Source organism: Mauremys mutica, chromosome 5, assembly GCF_020497125.1.
Source record: "Mauremys mutica isolate MM-2020 ecotype Southern chromosome 5, ASM2049712v1, whole genome shotgun sequence".
NCBI lineage: Eukaryota > Metazoa > Chordata > Testudines > Geoemydidae > Mauremys > Mauremys mutica.
This window is the reverse complement of record NC_059076.1, coordinates 20,833,003-20,853,421: the sequence shown is the minus strand read 5'-3', so window position 1 is coordinate 20,853,421 and position 20,419 is coordinate 20,833,003. Positions and strand designations below refer to the sequence as shown.

Below are 20,419 nucleotides of genomic sequence, written 5' to 3'. Positions count from 1 at the left end.
TATCCATGGTATCTATTGGATTGATAGGAATTGAAAATGGATGTTCATATTTTTGCTCAGCTTCTTACTGGGAGCTCTGAATGGCTCTTTGGACAGGGAACCTGCGGTACATGAGGTGCGAGGCATTAGAGGATCACGGATTGCTCACCATCACTGAAATGGGGTCTAAGATGGCGGCCGTTCTGCACTTGGAATGCGTCTCAACTGTCTGGAGGAGGGGAAGTGAAGATTCATCAGTTTTAACAAAGTTGCTATTTGGTGTTTTAGTTTAGTTTCCTAAAGACTTTGCATTTCTCCCCACTCTTACGGTTTCCTTCGGTCAAGTTTGAAACTATCAGCCATAATCATGTCACACAAAAGAGGAGAGCAGGGATTCCCTAGTTTAGGGTATAATGCCTGTCCTTAATAGCTGAGGTTTTGGTTCAGCTAATCAGTAGATCTGACTCTGTTTGGGTGGGGTTTTAAACTCAAACCCTGGACTACTCACTTTGGATGGAGCACTGAAATATACAATTGCATCTCAATAAACGCTTTGAATTAAACAGTTTAAAGTACACGTCTGTTTACAGGATTGATTCCAAAGGTGCTCAGAGTTAAGGCCTCCCATGGGCGGGAGCTTTGGGTGTGGTGGATCATCTGGCAAAGAGTCTCAGTAAGTGTCAACATTATTTGGTACTGGGCGGATCACACCTATTTCCTTAAATATCTGAAATGTCTTGTGTGTTACCCTCTAGCCCACAGAAAATACACAGCCCCGAAATCTTTAGGGTGAGATTTTCAAGGCGCTCAGGCTTGGGCTAACTTTGCTCTCATTGAAGTTAACGGCCAACTTCACCGGCAGCAAAGTCTGGCCAAAGCTGAGCATTTTAAAATTCCCAACGGAAAGGGTTAAACTGGCATATACCCTGCACACAGAGTGTTACGTCACCTTTGCCTGAAGGCAGTCTGCTCTGTCTGGTTCCTACTAATGAAAAGCAGGCTGGATCTCACATGAGATTTTTCTCTTAGAGGAGGAATGGTGTAAGGGAAAAACCCAGTAACCTCCAAGTGGCCAGATCTGTGAACGAGTCCAGCTGTGGTTAGGGCTGCACCTGCTAAGCTGCACGCATCCTTGAGAGACTTGCTGCCCCGTTGAATGTCATTACAGATGTATTAGGAGTGGAGAGAATGATGTCAGCGACCAGCTTTCATTCGTGACCTGGGAGAGGGACTGTCTGGCCTGTCTGCTCTATGGTATTCTGCAAGTTCAGCACATGTGGGTTTGACAGCACTCTAACCATTTAACCAAAACAGGGAGAGGGTATGGCTGGGAATTGGGGGTGGGAGGGGAAGAGGTGCATCTTTTGTTAATTACCCAACAGGTTTGCCAACCAGGCTAGATGGAGCTCAGGCCTCCTTCACCCAAGGGCCACTGTATAACCATAAGCACAGATGAATTTCTGGTATTACCTGACAGCTACAGTATCAGTTTGCAAATGCACAGCTCTCATGAATGTCAATGGGAGTCGTGCGCATGGATCAAAAATACTACATGGCTCTCAACCTGCCTGTTTCTCCTTGTCATGTGTTGGATCTTCATTCTCACTAGAAAACCAAAGTGGATTTTGGTTCACATGGTGCAAATTGTATTTCACACTGCACATGTGCACAACAGGCAGTCCTTGGATCCCAAAATCAAGGGGAATTTGCTGTTGACTTTCATGGAACCAGAGGCACGACACTAATAATAAACTAGACACGCTCCCTCTGTACACAGGAAAGAGTTATTCAAAGGCCACGTTTAAGTTTACGTTAAGGAGCCAATCCGACATTCCTTATGTACCCCAAAAGTGGGAGCTTTGCACGCTTAAGAAATGCAGGCTCAAGCCCTACGTTTGTACCAAGCCTTTTAAAACATGTTTAGAGGTGAAGAATGGGTTTGTGGTTACAGCACTGACCTTGGACTCAGGAGATCTGGATTTAGTTCATGATTGTCACACACATCCTGTGTGACGTTGGACGAGTCATTTAATCCCTCTGTGCCTCATGGACCCGCTTGTAAAATGGGGTTAATGGTCCTTCTTTGCCATCTCATCTATGTAGACTTGAAGGTTTTCCAGGGCAAGGACTCTTTCTTCCTTGTTTGTACAGGGCCTATCGCCATGGGGCCCCAACCTCAGTTCGGACTACTGGGCACCAAGTAATATGTACAATAAATAGCAACCGTTCCTGTGAAGTGCATTTAGCTCTCAGAACCAAATTAAGACCTCATGCAACTGAGCTCAACCCTCCGTGGACTCTCAACTGCTTTCACTGAGCATGAATTTGACTCTAAATGTTTAAAGAAGACTGTTAAGAAACCACTACGGTTTCTCAGGTAAATTGGCAAAAGGTGGGAAATCTCCTCCGACGTCCGGGTAAGCACACTGTCTCCCTTTAGCTTCTCTACACGTCAAATAGCAGCTTTGTGAGAACTAATTAATCTTCACTTCCCCCTCTCCAGACTGCTGAGCGGCATGCCTAGTGCAGAACGGACGCCACCTTAGACCCGGTTTGATGGTGAGCAATCCCTTATTCTAGGTTTTGCACCTCCTGTAGTGATTCACACTAGTGCAGCGAATACAAACGAGCTCTGATAGTAAAATGATCACATCAGAATGGGAGGTATGCATTTGCCTTTCACTACCAGAGGTGCAAGGCCATGGGAATCAGGCCCAGGGTTTGTGAAATATTTTAGGGCCCTTCAGGGTGCTACACAAAGAAGGTGCTAGGTACAAAAGGTGCATGTTCTTATTACCCTTTCTATTTTCTGGGGTTTGGCAGTTTGTGGGATAAAGGGACTTTTCTTTTGCCTTGGGATCTCCATATTTAAAAAAAACCAAACCAAACCACGTGCCATTTACCTGCTACACAACACAGGCGCCCTCTTACCAAGCCATCACGGGGTCATCAGGCGAATACACAGTTTTGAAATGGCATGTTACTTACTGGACGTGAACTGTTACACTCCACCAAGAGCTGAGCTACTCTTCACTGGGAGTTGAAGGCCCAGATCTTCAAAAGTATTTAGGCACCTAGCTCTCATTGCAATTAACGGGACTTAGGTGCCTAAATACATTTGAGGATCTGAAGCCCTGCAGAAAATACTATTTTTTTTAAATCTAGAGACCCTAAACAATGTCCAAGGAACTGGTCCACTTAGCTATGCAGATGCAGTTTCTACACCAGCATACTGAAGTGTAGCATTTATAGGGAAAAAACTATTGTCCACAGATAGAAAAATAGTGTCGTCGTTGTAAGACATGATCCAAATCACATAGAAGTCAGTAGCAGATATCCAGTGGGGTTTGGAGCAGTCTCACACAGAATAACTGGTGGCTTAAAATTGTTTTCCTTGTTTGTTTTACTTCTTTCAAAATATCCATCTGTTTGCCCATATTACACGGCTCACAACATGCTCAAATTAGTTTAAAATGTAAAGTGCTTCCAGGTAGAAGGAGCAGCTGAGAGAATTAGTTTAAAAATTATTTTTGTTTTTGCATTCCCGTAAATTAAAATAGCCACACTGATCTATTTCAAATATTGCTACATATATGAATTATTTGCTCTTGGGCCAAGGTCAATCCCCAGAGCAAATTTTTTACAGTTGCATTTAAAATCCTTATAAACAAGGTTGAAACTGGAAGTGCTGACACAGCCTTAACCAGAGAAATGCCCAGGGCATTGCTATAACTTAATGTCCTTAAAGTTAACATGGAAAAAGTCCAGGTCAAATTGCTGCTAAAGTTAAGGGTCTGTTTCAAACCCATCCGTGGGGATACAGGTATGATAGAGCATGGATGCTATCAATCACAGAGGGAGAAGCCAAAAAGTCCCAGTAGAATGTTTTTCAGCGGTAGTAAAACAATCTTGTTAATTCCTTTTGTTGGACCAATTTCTGTTGATGAGAGAGACAAGCCTTGGAGCTCCACCGGGCCCTTCTTTAGGTCACTGTGGTGCTCGAAAGCCTGTCTTTTTCACCAACAGAAGTTGGTTCAATTAAAAAGGTTACCTCATCCACCAGTTCTTTCTAACAACATGGCTCCAAGAACACTGCAAACCTCCTTGTTTTCCTTTTGAACTCTCAGCAAAGGCACAAAACTGAAGCCAGGCCTCCAAGTTTTAGAGTCTGATTCTGCAATCTTAATTCAAGTGAGCAGTCTCCCTGAAATCAACAGAACTGCTTACTTAAGTAAAGGCTTCCTGATCAGGCCCATATCGGACTAAATTATCCCGGATGTTATCATACATCTCATCTGTCTTTCATTGAAAAAAAGACATCGTTCCGATTAATCCCAAAATTCCACACCAATTTAAAATCATTTTGCTTTCAGGGCTGGCAATTAGTTACATGAAAAAGAGAAAATGGAGAAGATAACGCTATGGCAAGAACAATGAACCCTACATCTACTGTAGTTTCCAGATACCAGGAATAATTTGCGTGTGTGTGTCCCCACCCCCCCATTTTGGGTCTCTGTTACATACTACATCCCACTTCGCGGCCTTGGTAGGCTGGGAGATGTGGGTATGACCTCCAGTGGAGCTACACCAGAAATAAATTTGGCCGACTGATTTCAAGAAGCCAAGCTCATGCAACAGGGCCAGATCATGGAACCCTTACTCACCAGAGTAATCCTTACTCAAAGCCATAGGGGCAACTCTGTAAAGTAAGGGTTCCAGGATCAGGGCTCTTGAGCTTATGTATGTGTCTCAGGATGGCATTGGACAGAGAATACAGTTCTTTAGCAAATGACTGTTATGACTTTGAGTTGATTAGCTCCTTGGCTAATACTCAGAGTCCCATCCACTTCCAGGACTCTACACCCTCCTCCCCCTTTCAGAGCAGTTTTAGAGCCCCACCCTGCAAATATTTACTACCAACCATAGCGCTTACTACACCAAGTGGTCCCATTCACCGGTTTCTATTGGGACTAACTCAGTATGGTAATTACTACACTTGGTCATAAGCATTTGTAGGATCAGTTCTTTATTATGCTTGATTAAACTGGACAGTCACCAGTTCACACATTATTATTACCCAATAAGCAATTTACAGCACATTTGGATTCTGGACAAAAATAATTCTGCTATATAACTTTGATTTTATATCTTTGCATAAAGCAATTCTAACTTCATATTAGCCATTTTTACAACTACCCCTTAAAGAACAGACATAAAATATTACTAATTTACTACATTCTAGAGCTTAATAGGAGCCAAGCTGGATTTTACTAATGTAAACAAATACGTGCAGTTCATAAAACCTGAATGTGTTTTCCTGCTCTCTGAAGATAGGAGAATAAGACAGTGGGGGAAAAAAAATACTGTACCTTTGGAATGGGGAATTGGCATTCACCTGAGCAGTAATATGCATCAAAGGATTTAGGGGAAATAATCCATTCGCTCCAGCCAATGTCTGCAAAATCCACTTTGAGATAGCGCCGCGCACAGTATCTCGGTTCGTTCCATTGCTTCCTTCTTGCCTTCTTCAAGGTTTGCTCATCAAACTGGAGTGTTTGGCTCTTCTGGTGGTTGTTCTTTCTCTGCTTTTTCTTACCCTTTGTCCTCTCTGCCAGCCGCGGCTGGAGGGTTTTGTAGGGTTTCCTGTCTTCCCACCCCTCATCCTCGTTGTACTGGTACTCGGCACCTGGGAGCTCGTTGTTCTGCAAGGGCAACAGGATGCTGGTGGAACGTTTCCGTCGCTGTTCACCAGGGCTGCTCTTTGAGTGGCTTTCGGGTCTGGGGAAACCCTCAACCAGGGATTTACGGTGTCCTTGCAAGCTAGAAACAACACTCTCTGGTTCTGAAATAGCAGAGTCATTGGCATACACCAGGATGTAAGGTTCATAGCAGGACGGCACCCTCCTCCGGGAATAACGGCCAGTCAAGGCCATTTTCACACCAATCAGAAGTTCATCATTCTGCTTTGCCTCACTCAGGACATGAGTGATGTCCTTCCACTGCCAGGAAAGGACATCCCGATAAGCCATGGAAACATTTATTAGAAAACGTCCCAGGGTTCGAGTTTGGTTTCCATCAGAAGGAAAGCTCAACACAGAGAGATCTATTTGAATTTCAGGTTTCCTGTGACCATGACGAGAGCAGCCTCCGGATCGGGGACAACTCCAAGTAGCATTTAGTAGGTCCCCAATGTAATAATGCAATGAAGCCGACAAGATATTTTCAGACTTGGTTAGGGAGGTCAGATTAAAAACATGTGGCTCTTTGCTTCCTGGGCTCCCTAGAAGAATAAATATTCACATGAGAACACAGGAAATTCTAACACCCCGAAAGACCAAAGGGCCAGTGTTACCTGTTGCTTTGTATTATCTTCACTTATTCCGATGGAAAATTCCCCATTGACTTTAATGGGAGCAGGAGCAGACCATTACGTTTGAATATACAATCCCCACACAGTCCTCCCCATCCAGCATTCGATTTTACAGAACACACTTTACTGTTCAGTTCTCACCGGCCAAGTGAAACTTCAACAGCAACTAGCAGTTTTGTTGGCAACCTCAGGAGAGAGGCCAAGGATTAACTGAACTTGGAAACTAGATAAGTACTAATACATCATTAGAATATTTGACTGCCTAGCACATATCAATGAGTGCATCCACACTGCACCCTTCTGAGGTCAGGAAGCAAACGATGTCACAGGAAGCAGGACTGCTTAAAAGGATACACTGAAGACTGCAAAAGAACATCCAGGAATTTGACAGCCAAGTGTATTTTGAATGTGTATTTATTTAGCATGTGTGCAAATGGCTAGCCTGACATCCCTAGAGAACAAACGTTCTTTCTCTGTCCAGGAGAGGGGTCTGGCATGGGCAGTTGCAGTTTAGACCTCATCCAAAACCCACGAAGTCAATAGAAAGACTCCTAGTTGACTTCACTAGGCTTCAGGTCAGTCTTTTTAAGCTTCAACACATTCACTTACCAGTATGCTCCACTTCAACCCTAACGTCTTCCTACTAACGGAGGATGGGTATAGGGAATCAGCTAGAACTTAGAAGAGTTGGGCTCAATTCCCAGTTCTCTTGTGTGACCTCAGGCAAGCCACTTGGGCTGGGATGATCAAAGGTGCCCAGTTGAGTTAGGCACCCAAATCCCACTGATTTTCAATGGCTCCTTTGAAAATTCCATCCTTAATCTCGCTGCACCTCAGCTCTCCATCTGTAAAATGGGGCCAATACTTTTTTATCTTTATTTTTTGTTTAGTGTCTAGCTGTCATTCAGAAACTTAGGGGTACAATGTGCCAGGATAATTACTAATATAAATTGGGATGTGTTACACTTCCTTATTCAAGATATTGTAAATTTCAAAAACTAAAAAACAAACAAACAAAAGTTAAGCACTATAAATATTCTGCTACATCAGGGCCCATGCACAAAGTCTACATATCATGTAAATCCCACTCAGAATAGAACCCTAGCTGGCCCTTTAACCAGGGTAAATTTCACCCTGTATTTGTAGATTGGTTCCCGGCATGCTGGAGCAGTGGTTCTCAACCTTTCCAGACTACTGTACCCCTTTCAGGAGTCTGATTTGTCTTGCGTATCCCAGGTTTCACCTCAGTTAAAAACTACTTGCTTACAAAATCAGTCATAAAAATACAGAAGTGTCACAGCCACACGATTACTGAAAAATTATTTAGTTTCTCATTTTCATCATATAATTATACAATAAATCAATTGGAATATAAATATTGTACTTATATTTCAGTGTACAGTATACAGAGCATTATAAACAAGTCATTGTATGACATTTTAGTTTGTACTGACTTCGCTAGTGCTTTTTATGTAAAACTAGACAAATGTCTAGATGAGTTGATGTACCCCTGGAAGATCTCTGCGTACCCCTGGGGTACATGTACATGTACCCATGGTTGAGAACCACTGTGTTAGAGCACTACAGGTCCAGTGGGATAGAGATTGGAACAGCAACAACTACGAAATCAGGAGAACAATAAAAAAACATATCTAAGTAAAAATAGAGCAAGCCTCTAAAAATGTGGAAAAGCAAAAGGTTTTCTCTTTAGTCCCACCAGCCCAGAAAAGTACATCAGGAGCCATAGTATGGTTATTTTAAGGCTTGGGTAAGGCAATAAGAGAAGAAATATTTCTGCATGATTGGATAATCCATGACATGGTATTTTACAGATCTTTATTACAAGGTAATGGCATCCTTACAGCATCCTGTTTTAATGCAGACCACAGTCCACAGCATAAACTTTCCTCCAGAATAAGCGGGTCACGTTTTGACCCAGTGCATTAAATGATGTCACATTTCAAGGTGCAGAAGTCAAAAACAACCCGTGCACAATGTTTTAGAGACAGGGAGAGGCTGCTAAAGGAGAATCAAGCTCTGAAACAAGGCGTTAATGAGAAAAGACATCCATGTTATTGGAGTGGAAGGGTCAAACACACCCTCTTTCCTGAACGCACGAGCAACAAGGAAACAAACCAAGGGCAATAATTCCATATAGGCACCATGTTACCGTGCCAATGAGCAGGTTCTTGTGGAAAGGGGGATTTCCATGGCTTTGAAACTACAGAGGTCAGTCTAGCAGGTATCTCGCACCACCCAAAGCCACACTTACAACGGGCCCCCCGAGTCACCAGCGCATTTAAGCTTGTGTTTTGATTATAAGCATAAAAGCGATTCCATTGGGTCTCAAGGAGCAACAGCAGGTTTTCCTTTAAACAAGTTCTATGCTCAGATTGCGATGACGTTTATATTGGGCAAACTGGCAGAAATATAGATTCTAGCATTAAGAAACACCGGAGAGCTGTAAAACTGGGCTGTACGGAAAATACAGCTATAGTGAAACGTGTGGATATGCAACAGCCCCCAAAAGGACTGGAAACAAACTAACACGTTAGAAAAACAAGGGAACATTAAGTTAAAACCTTCTTTGACATCGTGGCAATCCACCTTCTCAAGAGTCCGAGGAGGGATTTTAGCTCACAGGGTTTTGAAAGAGTTCTTTCATCTAAAAGGAATGACAAAAAATAAAATCCAGAAGTGCCCAAGTACATAGGGATGAGCAGGTCTTTGGATAAAGAAAATGACGGCTGATATTAACCTTTGCTCAAGCACTTCAACTGAACACAAATCAACACTTCTTCTCCCCCTGCTCCCGATCTTCCAAAAAGTTTGGAGTTTTGGGGGGAGATGGAACTCTGGGCTTCCAGATTCTGACTGGCAACATCAAAATTGCCAGTAAGGTCTGAATAAAGCCAGCAAACGAAGTAAAACACACATCTAGCCCATCTCTTGCTAATAGAGCCGAAGAGTTTTAGGAAAAGTGGGTACTGCGCAGGTAAGGGATGGAAAACACCTATTCTATTATGCTCATTGTTCTGCAAAGACAAGGAAGAATAGTTCATGCAAATTTCTGACCCAGAAGGAAGACTTGAGAATCCCACACAGACAAGAACCTGTTTTCACATGCTTTCCTGACGGGTTTTGTGGATTCGAGATGTTCAGATAATCTAAGCACCTGGTAGTTGACCTAACTGAACTAAACTGCACAATGCTTTGAGATTCACCCAATTTGTGTCTATGAATCATTACCTGAAGACTCTGTTTTCAACAGATGAGACCCTACTTTATTTTATTTTACAAACAGGGCAGGCACAGTGTCTTACTACTGGTCTGTGCCGCACCTAGCACATGACTACCTGATCTCCGTTGGGGTCTGTGCGGACACATGGATAATAATTACATCAATCTACTTCTATGGACAATTATGTTATCATGAGTGTATCTGCTGTTTGAGCTTATTTTTACATGCAGAGTCAAGTTTTTTTGGGGGGATTTTAGCCATTAACAAAAATGGTAACAGTTCAGAATCTAGGAACAAAAGAAAATGGGAACACAAATTAATCTGATCTTGCTTAAAAAAGAAAGAAAAACTAACTGGTTTGTGATACACATGAAGGGGGCAATATGTATTTTGATTAACAAACAAAACCAGACAAGCCATTCTTGCACTCTTACTTACAAAAATTAACATCAAACATCACGTGTTACCAACAGATGGTGCTGCTTTCATACAACCCACTTATGCAACTAACTAATCCAGTTTCCCACCTGCATGTAACTCATGCTGCCTGACTATTAGCTATTGTCACTGATGTGTTATGTATTTGATTTTAGAATCAGATTAAAACAAAAAAATACAGAACAATGTATGTCTTGGTTTGACATCACTTGGGAAAAGAGTCCAATTCACCAATCATGCAGCAGGGATAACGGATTTCAAAGCATGGGCAGCAGACAAATTAAAACAAAGCCTTGAAGTGTCAAACAAGGGGTGAAGATTTAAAAGAGGATTTAGCCACAAGGTACCTGATCCTGCAGTTTTTTTCTTAGATAAAACTCTCACTGATCTCACAGTGAGACGGCAGCACTTAAATCCAAAGAACATAAGCTACTAAACACTGGTGCCCACAAACCCTACAGTTCAAAATCTTGATTAAAGTCAAGAGCTACTGAGGAGCATGTTACAGAATAGGAAGAGCCTGTAGGATTTTTTTTAGTTTTGTACAGTCATGGACCAGACCAGCCTTTGGTGTAAATCAGCCTCTCTCCCTATTGATTTCAATAGTTAGACTGATTTACACCAGCTGAGGATTTGGCCTTTAGCATATTAATAATGGCTAAGAGGTTTCTTTGTAAAATAAATATAATTTTTAAAAAAATGACATTGGGCCTGACTCCTATTTACATGGCAGAGCGGTTTAAATGAAATTAGGTCTGATAATACCACTTAGCTATTATACAGCACTTCTCATCAGTTGATCTCAAAGCTGCTAATCGATTGCAGGTGTCCTGAGTTCCAGTTCAGTGCTTTATCTGCTATGCCACACTGTCTCCTCCCAATAAGAGGATTTAAAGATTTTACAGACAGTATAATCTACTTGAAACAGCAGTCTCTGTCTCAAACAAAATCATTCTAGAGGTCAAAAATCTAAGCATTCCCAAGTGATGGCATCATAACAGCCGTTTGATATGCTTTCCACATCAAACAAAATGGCAGAACACTTCACTGCCTATTTGCATAGTCAATCCTTCCCTGTTGCTATTCAGTTGTTTATTCAGATCTGTTGATGAACATTTCATACACATCTCAGGGTATTTTATGCTGAAGAGAGAAAGCCCAGAGAGGAGGGTTTACAATACCGGAGATAGGCATGGTGCCCAACACTCCTGCCAACGCTTTCCCTTAGGATCAGGCAGCATTGGGAGAGGTGGTCTTACAATGGTTGAGCATTAATGCTTTGCATATGGTTACTGAAGCTGATAATCAGAGGGAGAGATCAGTTTATTGACTGAAAATATGGAGCCAGATTCTCCGCTGGCACCTAGATCCCACAAAGTCAGATTTAAAAGGAGAGGATTGCTCCCATTAAGGCATCTAAACGATCTGGCCGGATTTTGCTACTGCCTGCTCAGCACTTTGGAAAATCAGGCCCTATGGTTATCAGCTCCTTGTAAATTGAAATAGACAAGACAGACTTCAAACACACTTATTGTTATTACTTGTATTGTGGTAGCATGTAGGAGCCCCAGTCTGGACCAGAGCCACATTGTGGTAGACACTGCGCAGACACACTTTATTGCTTATATTCCTGCAGTATATCCTGGGGAGGCAGACATGGTCCAATCACTAGGGCAGACGACTCACCTGACCTTAACTCCCATATGACAGTGAACAAGACATTTAACTTAGCTGTCTCGGTTTTCCTGCGTGAAATCCTGACCTCATTGAAATCAATGGCAAAGCTCCCATGGAGCTGAATCGCACCTCCTTTCTGTAAGAGCACAAGCGATGGAGCTCCACAAAGGCGGGTAAGGCTTGTGCGACCTATAGCAGGAAGGTTCCCTCTAAGTAGTACTAAATATGTACATATTCTGTGTTTAGTCACCAGCCTTAATCAAGTCGGCATTTGCCTTCAGTTTCTACACAGTGATATCAGAGATGCTAGTGGAGTTACCCATACTTCGAATGGGAAACGGATCCCTGATGGCACCGTGAGGTACCTTTTCGCACATGACGATTCTTCAAAGGTGACTGTTGTACTTTCTCTTCCTCCCACAAGAACCCAGAGCTGTTTGTGCTGCCTACTACCATTACTGGCATAACAAGGATTTTTTAAAAGGCAGCATGCCTGCGAAAACTGACATCACCAGCATAAACATGTATTCATGTTACAAGGGGCATTCCCAGGCATCAATAAGCTGGAACCAGTCCACTAACATGTGGTGTATTTACCTTTATAGAGGATATACTGACATTTTTATGGACTGCCAAATCTATCCCATGGGTGAAAAAGGATGCAATAATGAGGGCTATTTAGCTATACAGTCGTCATTATCCATAGTTTAAATTAGATATTAAAGCAGTTCACTTGCACCAGTATATAGTTAAGAATGTATCAGCATTTCCATTATAAAACCCTGTTTTCGTGGGTTCATAGCACAACTGAGCTGAAACTTGGAATAGAAGAGCTCGAGGCTGGGGATATAATTTTTTATGCCAAAATTTCTTTCCCCCATCCCTTCCTATCAACCTTCTCCCAAACTCCCCAATTAATTTAGCTATTTCTAAATTATCCAGGCAAAAATATATTAAAAAAAACTTTCCAATTTTGTTAAACATAGCACCAGATTCATTCTTTTAAAAGAAGAATTTTCAGATGTAATATTGGTTGATACCTGGAATTAAAAAACCCCCACCCTTCTATTAAACTTTAATAAAAAAAACTCTGAAAAGCAATGAACATGCATGCTCAGTAACTAATTTACAGGAGGCGTTTTATGACTGGAAAGATTTTAATATGCATCTTACGCATCATAAATGTACTGTGTAGTGAGTAAATGATATGTCTTTTATAAATTAAACACAGAGGTCATACTGGCTCTGAAAGTAATATATGGTTTATAGTGCTCATCCATGAACTATGGACTTTTCTTTAAAAGATTTGTTCCAGTATATAGGCTCAATACTGCAATCCACATGTAAAGTAACTGCAGGTGTGTATAAAATCATCTGTAAAAACGGATAAGTAGATTTTCATGCCTGGGCTTGTGAATTTTTATCCCAATTTCATAAGGGTGATTTTATCTGCTCTTTGATAGATATACAAGGCCTGATTCTCCTCTTGTTTACCCTAGTTGTACAGCACTGTAATTAAATTTGCTTCAGGTGAGTTACTTCTTATGTACACCACTGTGCACAGAATATCAGACCCATAGTGAGTGTACTCCAATGTAGTACAACGGGTAATATCAATAAACTGGTTAAACGATGGGTTTTTCAACTAGATAACACATGGGGCCTGAGTCTCCTATCACTTACACTGGTGCAAGTCAGGAGTAACTCCACTGAAGTCAATGGAGGTACATCAGTCAATAAATCCAGCCTAAGATCAGAATTTACACCAACCAGAACACATTCTGGGCGTGATCTGCAAGCCCTCGTCCTGTGTAGCTCCTATCAATTTCCAAGCAGAGAAAGTTTATAGTGCCAGGCCCAACGTTGCTAAGTCATAATGTCTCACCTTTCAAGTTTCTTATGCGAAGAACCGGATTTTGTTTGTATTTCATCTGAAGTGGTGTGACTCAAGGGGTCACCAACAACTGAAAATATATATTATTTATGTCACACTTCTATCAGAATGTTTTGAAAGCTGCTGTTGCAAATGACCCCCTGAAAGAGGTTAGAGGACAAAGAGTAGAGTTTTCTTTATTTTGTTTTCAGTCTGACTGCAATTAATGATTAGTCAGTTTCACTATACTCAGTTTCCCTAGCTTTTTTGTGTGGGTGTTTCATGCCACAACAAAGGGAAGGAAAACAGTCTTAAAAATAGGAAAAGGTGGTAATAAAAACACAAAAATTGGCTCATGGGCAGATGTAATACACAAAATTACTTTAAACACATTTTAAAACAAACTGACTCCATTTCAAGTTGACAGTATCCCCTTTAATGATGCTATGGTAAAGGTGTTTCAGTTTACGTCCCATCTTCCAAGGCTGTTAGCTCAGACAAACATTTATGCTGAGTTGTAACTTTGCATTCAGGGCCAGAGCCTCAGGTAATGTAAATTAATATAGTCGCACTGAAATCAAAGAAGCTACACCACTTTACACCAGCTGAAGAGATGGCCCCCTAATAGCCTAGAAACCCAATAAAAAAAATCAGGTGGGGTTTTTTTTTGTTTGGTTGGTTTTTTTATTGTTTTTTCTCCCTCTCTCCTATCTTTCGTCTTACAAATGTGATTGCAACATCACTTAACTAGCACTAAGAAACCATTAAGTTAAAATAAAGTTTACATGTCAGACTTATGTTCACAAAACTAAGGAAATTTACAATTATAGCTGAAGTACTGTTCTTAATCTATCCCTTTTTATGCTTAAATCTTCTAGCTCATGTGGTATGTAGAATAACTCACTCCTGGGACGTTCTGAGACAAAGAACTATAAGCCTTATTCTCTGCCTTACTCTGGCAAAATTTGTCTTTGAAACAAATGAGGAGTTTTACCCAAGCAAGGACTGCAGATTTTATCCCATGAATATCTCACTACTATAAATTTCTGACTTCTCTCAGATTTTCAGGTCTGATCCTGCTCTCATTGAAATCAATGACTGAATATCTATTGAATCCTATACAGGATCAGCCTCATACACAGGAAGAATCAAGAGTAACTCCATTCAAGTCAGCGAGAGGAAATTGTGCCAGAACACAATTTGATGTATCATATGTGATGTATATTCTCACCTATTTAACTTAGTTTATTGTTTTTACTTGGTGATGGACTTCTAAGGTTCTTACTGACTGATGTAAAAACCCAACAATTAACTTTTAAGTTTATGTAACCGTATTTTTTTAAATTATTTTTATTTGCCTAAATGAAAAAGAACATGTGAAGAAACATCAAAATCAGAAATGAAAAACTACGTAATTAGTCCATTTCTCTGCCATTGCAAGATTATCCCCTGTAAGCAAAGGATTTCAGTTCAGCGTAGGGTGGACTTTTCAATCCTAACTTCCTTAGGTACTTCTGAAAACTCCATCCAGAGCGGGCAAAGTTTTAATTTTACAATAATCATGAAGCTTGTTTTCATTACTCATTTTTTCATCCATATTTTCAACTGCCCGTGTCACTTTGTAAGATTACAGCATTCAAAAGTGATGCGCTTTCTTTTGTTTGGCTAAAAGATTGGTAGGATTTCAAGTGATGGTACCCAACTTTTGGACTCATTAGATTACATGTGTTATCTTTATAAAGTTCAGAATGTTTGCCAGCGGGGTTAGTTGGAAATCTAGCAAAGAGCTTTTCCTTTATGTCATGTTATCAATACTGTATAGTAGCCAAAAGTTCTTAATGAAGGTAAAGTGTTGTGGACAGCAAGCTTTCAAGAACTTCCATATGTCTTCTCACTCCTCATTTGTTATTTTTGATAATTGTATTTTCAAAAAAATTAATCTACCTTCTTTCTCAGTTACACTATAAATTAAATCAGTGGATATTTCTTTTTCTGAACTCTTGCTCTGGTCCTATTAAGGCCTCCACTCCATCCTCATTACTGACACAGGCAACTCTGCACTGATTTCCAGGGGAGCTTTACTGGTCTCATGAGTATAAAATCGGTCCCTTATCAGTTAGGGACATCAGCCTAAATTATTCAGGGACCAGTGGCTATAAGGTTTATATTGTCACATGAACAAGAACAGGGTGGGGATGGGAAGAGAGGGAGAGTTGAAATTTACATGGAGAATGTCTTAAACTGACAGAATCTGGAAACAGCTCAAAAAGGAAATAATGTCAGTGTCCTAATTCTATTGCATTATAAGCCAAATATTAACTACTTTTAACCTTCAGTCAATATAAGATTTTTTCCCCTCCTGCCATCCTCCCCCATCATTTGATCTAAGGTTTTATAGAACTGCAAGTTTCTGCCATCAATAACCTTACAAATGAGCTGCTGTATCCTAAGGGAAAGGGAAGACAACACCTAACTGGTTAAATATTTTGCATAAATACTTATAAAAGTGTCAGAAAACTTATAACCACTTCAAATTTATGGCTTTGGCACTTGAACTGTGAAAGTATTGGGGGAGGAGGAAAGGGGTTAGTGAACAGTGTGTTCATAGGACTGCTGCCACCCACAGTCAAGTAACAGTATAAATATAATCAGAAAGACCGCAGAGATGGGATTTCAACCAAAGGCCTTCTAGGTTTAGAACAATAAATACCTTTAATCAGGTGTGTTTAAAGGAGCAAATGCCACTCAGCCTGGATTGTAGCATTCCCTTTTTCAGTGTATTTCAGAATCAGGCCATGTGCATCAACAGGAAACATTTAGAAGGCTGCAGCCTTTTGCATATGAAGACTAACGTTAGGAAAGAGACCATGCTTTTAAAAAGAAAGGACAGGCAGGATTTAAAGTAGGTATTCCCTGTCCCTCAGAACTAAAACCGTACGGGAGCAGCTTAATTGGAACAGTGTAAGGAAATCTTTACATACCTCAGGTCCACAGGCTCTGACACCAACAGATTTAGGGTCTGACCCTGCAAACACGTATTATGGTTGTCCTGGACAGAACAACTCACAGTAGTAAATAAGTAGTGAATGTTTTCAGGATTGGGCCTTAAGTCTCTTGCTTCCAGAGGAATTTGGATACTCACAGTAGTTTGCACTATGCCCAGTGTATGCACGATCAGGTCCTTAACAACCGATACATATTGTAGCCTTTAAAGAATCAAAGGCTGGGATTTTCAAAGAAGCCTCAGGGAGTTCGGCACCCAGCTCACTGAATTTCAGTGGGAGTTGGGGGAACTACTTCTCCTAGGCGGCTGTGAAGTCCCAGACAATGATTTCACTGGGACTTTTGCATGTGAAACGACTGCAGGGTCGATCAGTTAGTGTCATGAAAAATATATGATTAGTAAATGAGGCTTTATAATGTGTCTATATCAAGGCACATATTGCAGGAATGGAGAAGTTTAATGGAATACAATAGTTTGGAATCACAACACTACATTTCAGGTTTCCAGCATTTATTTTTGACCTCTACATATTAAAAGCTCTTGAAATGGCCAGATAGCTAAACAATCGGGAACAAATTCTACTTTTTCCCCTTTGCTGTTAACGCTTGCTTCTTTTGGTACACAGTCTTGGTGGATTGCCAACGTACATACACGCTTGGGCAAACAGGATACAATTTCCAAAAGCATCTACGTGACTTCAGAGCCTGAGTCCCATCAATGTGCTTTGGAAAAATTTAGCTATTGACTTAAATTTCATAACAGCAAAGATGTGCAATTTTTCTAGCTTTTATTTTTTCTTTAAAGATCGGAATAATAATAAAAAAAAACCTAGCCCATCAACAATGTGCTACTTCATAGCAAGAAACTAACTGCAAAGGACATGAAGCCAACAAGTAGTGTCAAAATAGGCACTGTAGATTTTTTCCCCTCAGATATTCCCGAGTAAGAAGCGACTTTCAATATTGACAGGTTTACTGGTGCATTTCACTTTAAAGCTGAAACCCCAGTTATGCCAAAAGAGATAAACTCCACTTAACAGAGCTCCTGAGGGGTAAATTATTCTGTATGCACAACTGTACTTAAAGTAAAACCATCTTCCTCTTCCTGTATTTGTCACTAAATAGATCTTTGCTGCAACCAACTTTAAGTAATTATATTTCTATATCTAGCTGCCTGAGAGAGCCCAAAGCCACTTTACAGTCCTATTATATATGCAAAACACCCCTTGAGTTCAATGGGAGTTATAGAACAACTGTAGGGATAACCCTTACTAGGAGATATACAGTACAACTTATCTAAACTTTAACTATCTGCAATTTCCTGTTATCCAAAAGAGAGTCATGTCCCCTACTGCCTGTTAATTACACCGAAAATCCCCTCAATTATACAAATCCTTGATTAGCCAAAATCCCTATGATATTTGGTTAATCAGGGTTGTACTGTATCACACATGGCACTCAGCTATCAGAGGGATAGGAGCATTAGCAACATAAACGTATATAGTTAGAACAAAATAGATAAAACACTAATTAAACCATCTATATGATGCAGCATATGCATTACATCAGAAGACATATGGGGGCACTATTTGTTTGTTTCTTTCGCCTTCAAGTTACAGTCCCTGGAGTTCCCTGTCAGTTTAAACATGCTGTAGGGCCCCGATTCTGTAAAGACTCATGCACATGCTAAATTTAGCGCCCCCCCCCCCCCCGCAAGGCCTTATGCGCATGCCTATTTCATTCTCCAGAGCAGGCTCATTTTCAATTAGTTGCTTTCTTGAACCGTATACAGACATATCTTGAGGTTTGCAGTGCAGTGGCCAAATGCTCACAGGTAATCCTAATGCTTTCAACAACTGAAACATGCAACTTCAGTTTGATTTGACGCTGTAAGTCAGGGCAGCTAGAAAGGGGATTTTTGCATTGAAAAGACTAAATAGTATATTAACCGTAAATGCCATTTGGCCAGTAAAGCTCCAGAGTGTATTTATATTGTCATCCTAAAGCTTTCACTGATGAATGGATTTTTCAGGAGCTGTGCATGTTAGAGCTTTGGGGAAATCTCTTCACGGTGGTTTCAGACAGAGGAAGAACATTATCGGCACCTTAAAAATTATGGGTCTGATCCAGTCCCCATTAAGGTCACTGGCCAAACTCCTATTGACTTCTACAGTGCAAGATCGTTAATAAACGTTACTAGACATTTCCTTAACTTGAATTGGATACAAGTGTTATCAATTTGACATTATATATTTGGTTTTATATGCAAATACGTTATTAAACAGAACTTATTTTGTGCTGTGTTGACACAGAGCTGGATTAACCTCTGCATCTGCTGAAAAAGGAGCACCCATCTCTAAACTCATGTAGGATCCAGCGATTATTAGACGCACGTATCACCACAAGGATTATAGCTAATGTAGGGCTAAAAGGTCTCTGGCAGAGGTTTGCACAGCCAGCCCTGCAAAATACATGCACCAAACTCCCAAAAGGAAAAGGAATCTCGGACTATAGGTAAACTGTTTCCATATGGAGCGTCTCTGCTTTGTTTAAATGTTTGTTATTCTCACTTTGCAGACCTGCAAGCTTCTCCCCATGCTCATACCCCGTGCAAAGCCTGTTACATTTCCCCCAGCCCCTTTGCATGAAGTGTCAGTTGCATTTTCAATGACAGTGCAGTCAGCTACACAAACAGCCTTCACCTCTCTCTCCCCCACCCTCCCAAGCAGTCACAACCACACAGCAGATATAGATCCGCCAAGCCTCAGTGGGAGGGAGGCTCCCAGGTTTCAGGGGGGGGTCATATTTGGGGGGGGGGTCACACAAAGGCAGCGTTAGACGTTTCTGCCTCTTGTGAGGAGGGCTCCGCGTGGCTTTCCAAGCGGGTGAGGTGCTCTCTTTTCTCCGATCAACTTCTGTCGGCGAGAGAGACGAGCTCACTCAGAGCTCCTGACATTTCAGCGGCGTGTGTCCGTTTCCCTCACCCCCTGCCCCTGCTTTTGACAGCCCCCAAGAGACACCATTTCGAGAGACTCCCCCTGGGCTCAGGGCGGCTGGGGGAGCACCAGCGGAGCGGAGGAAGGGGGCCGGGGCCGTACTCACCCGCCGGCAGGGCTCGGAAGCTGCGGACCGTGTTGCCCTCCCGGAGGGGCAGCGGCTGCAGGCTCGGGGGCTCCTGGCGCCGGGCGCCGCTGTACTTGTCGTAGAGCCGGAGCATGTGTTCCGAGACCTTGTCGCCCGGCGGCAGCGGCTGCGGTGCGCGGCCGGGCTCCCCTGCCGGCCGGGCTCGGCCGCCCGTGGCTCCTCCCAGGGCAGCCTTCCTGCGGAGCCCCACCAGGTGAGCCCGCAGCAGGTCCCCCAGCGCCAGGCACAGGCAGCTCCAGCCGAGGCAGAGGCACAGCAGCGAGCGGGGCCACCCAGCCATCCCGGCCAGCCCGCCTCTCGCCAAAGCCGGGCGTGCAGGGGGGAGCGGGTCGCCAGCAAAACCAGCCCCGCGGCGGCGGCTTCACCCCCCGCCCCAGCCGGAGACCCGTCCGCGGGTGGGGAGTCGCGCTCTGCAGCGGGGCTGTTGCTCGGCGCTGCCAAGCCCGGGGTCCCGCAGCCAGGCGGCTTTAGCGCAGAAATGCATCCATGCAAAAATATAAGCACAGCAACCGCCCCCCCCAGCTCGCCGCCTCTCCTGGCGTTTGCAGTGAGCTCGGGGGTGGGGGGTTTCCCCGGCCGCTGGGCGGGCGGGGTGGGTTGTTTTACGGGGGAGGGGGCGGTGGTTGTTATTATTATTGCAGGCGGGGTCGGGGGTGGTGCTAAAGCCGCGGCGGCTGGTGGAGCGGAGCCCGGA

The 20,419-nt window shown here is 42.4% G+C and overlaps 1 protein-coding gene across 1 annotated transcript in view; it reads right to left on the bottom strand.

Moving 5' to 3' along the window:
• Window positions 1-20,107, bottom strand: part of BMP3 (bone morphogenetic protein 3) — a 28,222-nt gene extending 8,115 nt beyond the window's left edge. The window contains exons 1-2 of the mRNA XM_045019771.1: window positions 19,684-20,107; window positions 5,349-6,259 (exon numbers count right to left, since the gene is read on the bottom strand). Coding sequence (XP_044875706.1) covers window positions 5,349-6,259; window positions 19,684-20,005 — 1,233 coding nt within the window. The 5' untranslated portion in view covers window positions 20,006-20,107. The remainder of the gene's footprint in view (window positions 1-5,348; window positions 6,260-19,683) is intronic.
• Between the last annotated feature and the right edge of the window lie 312 nt (window positions 20,108-20,419).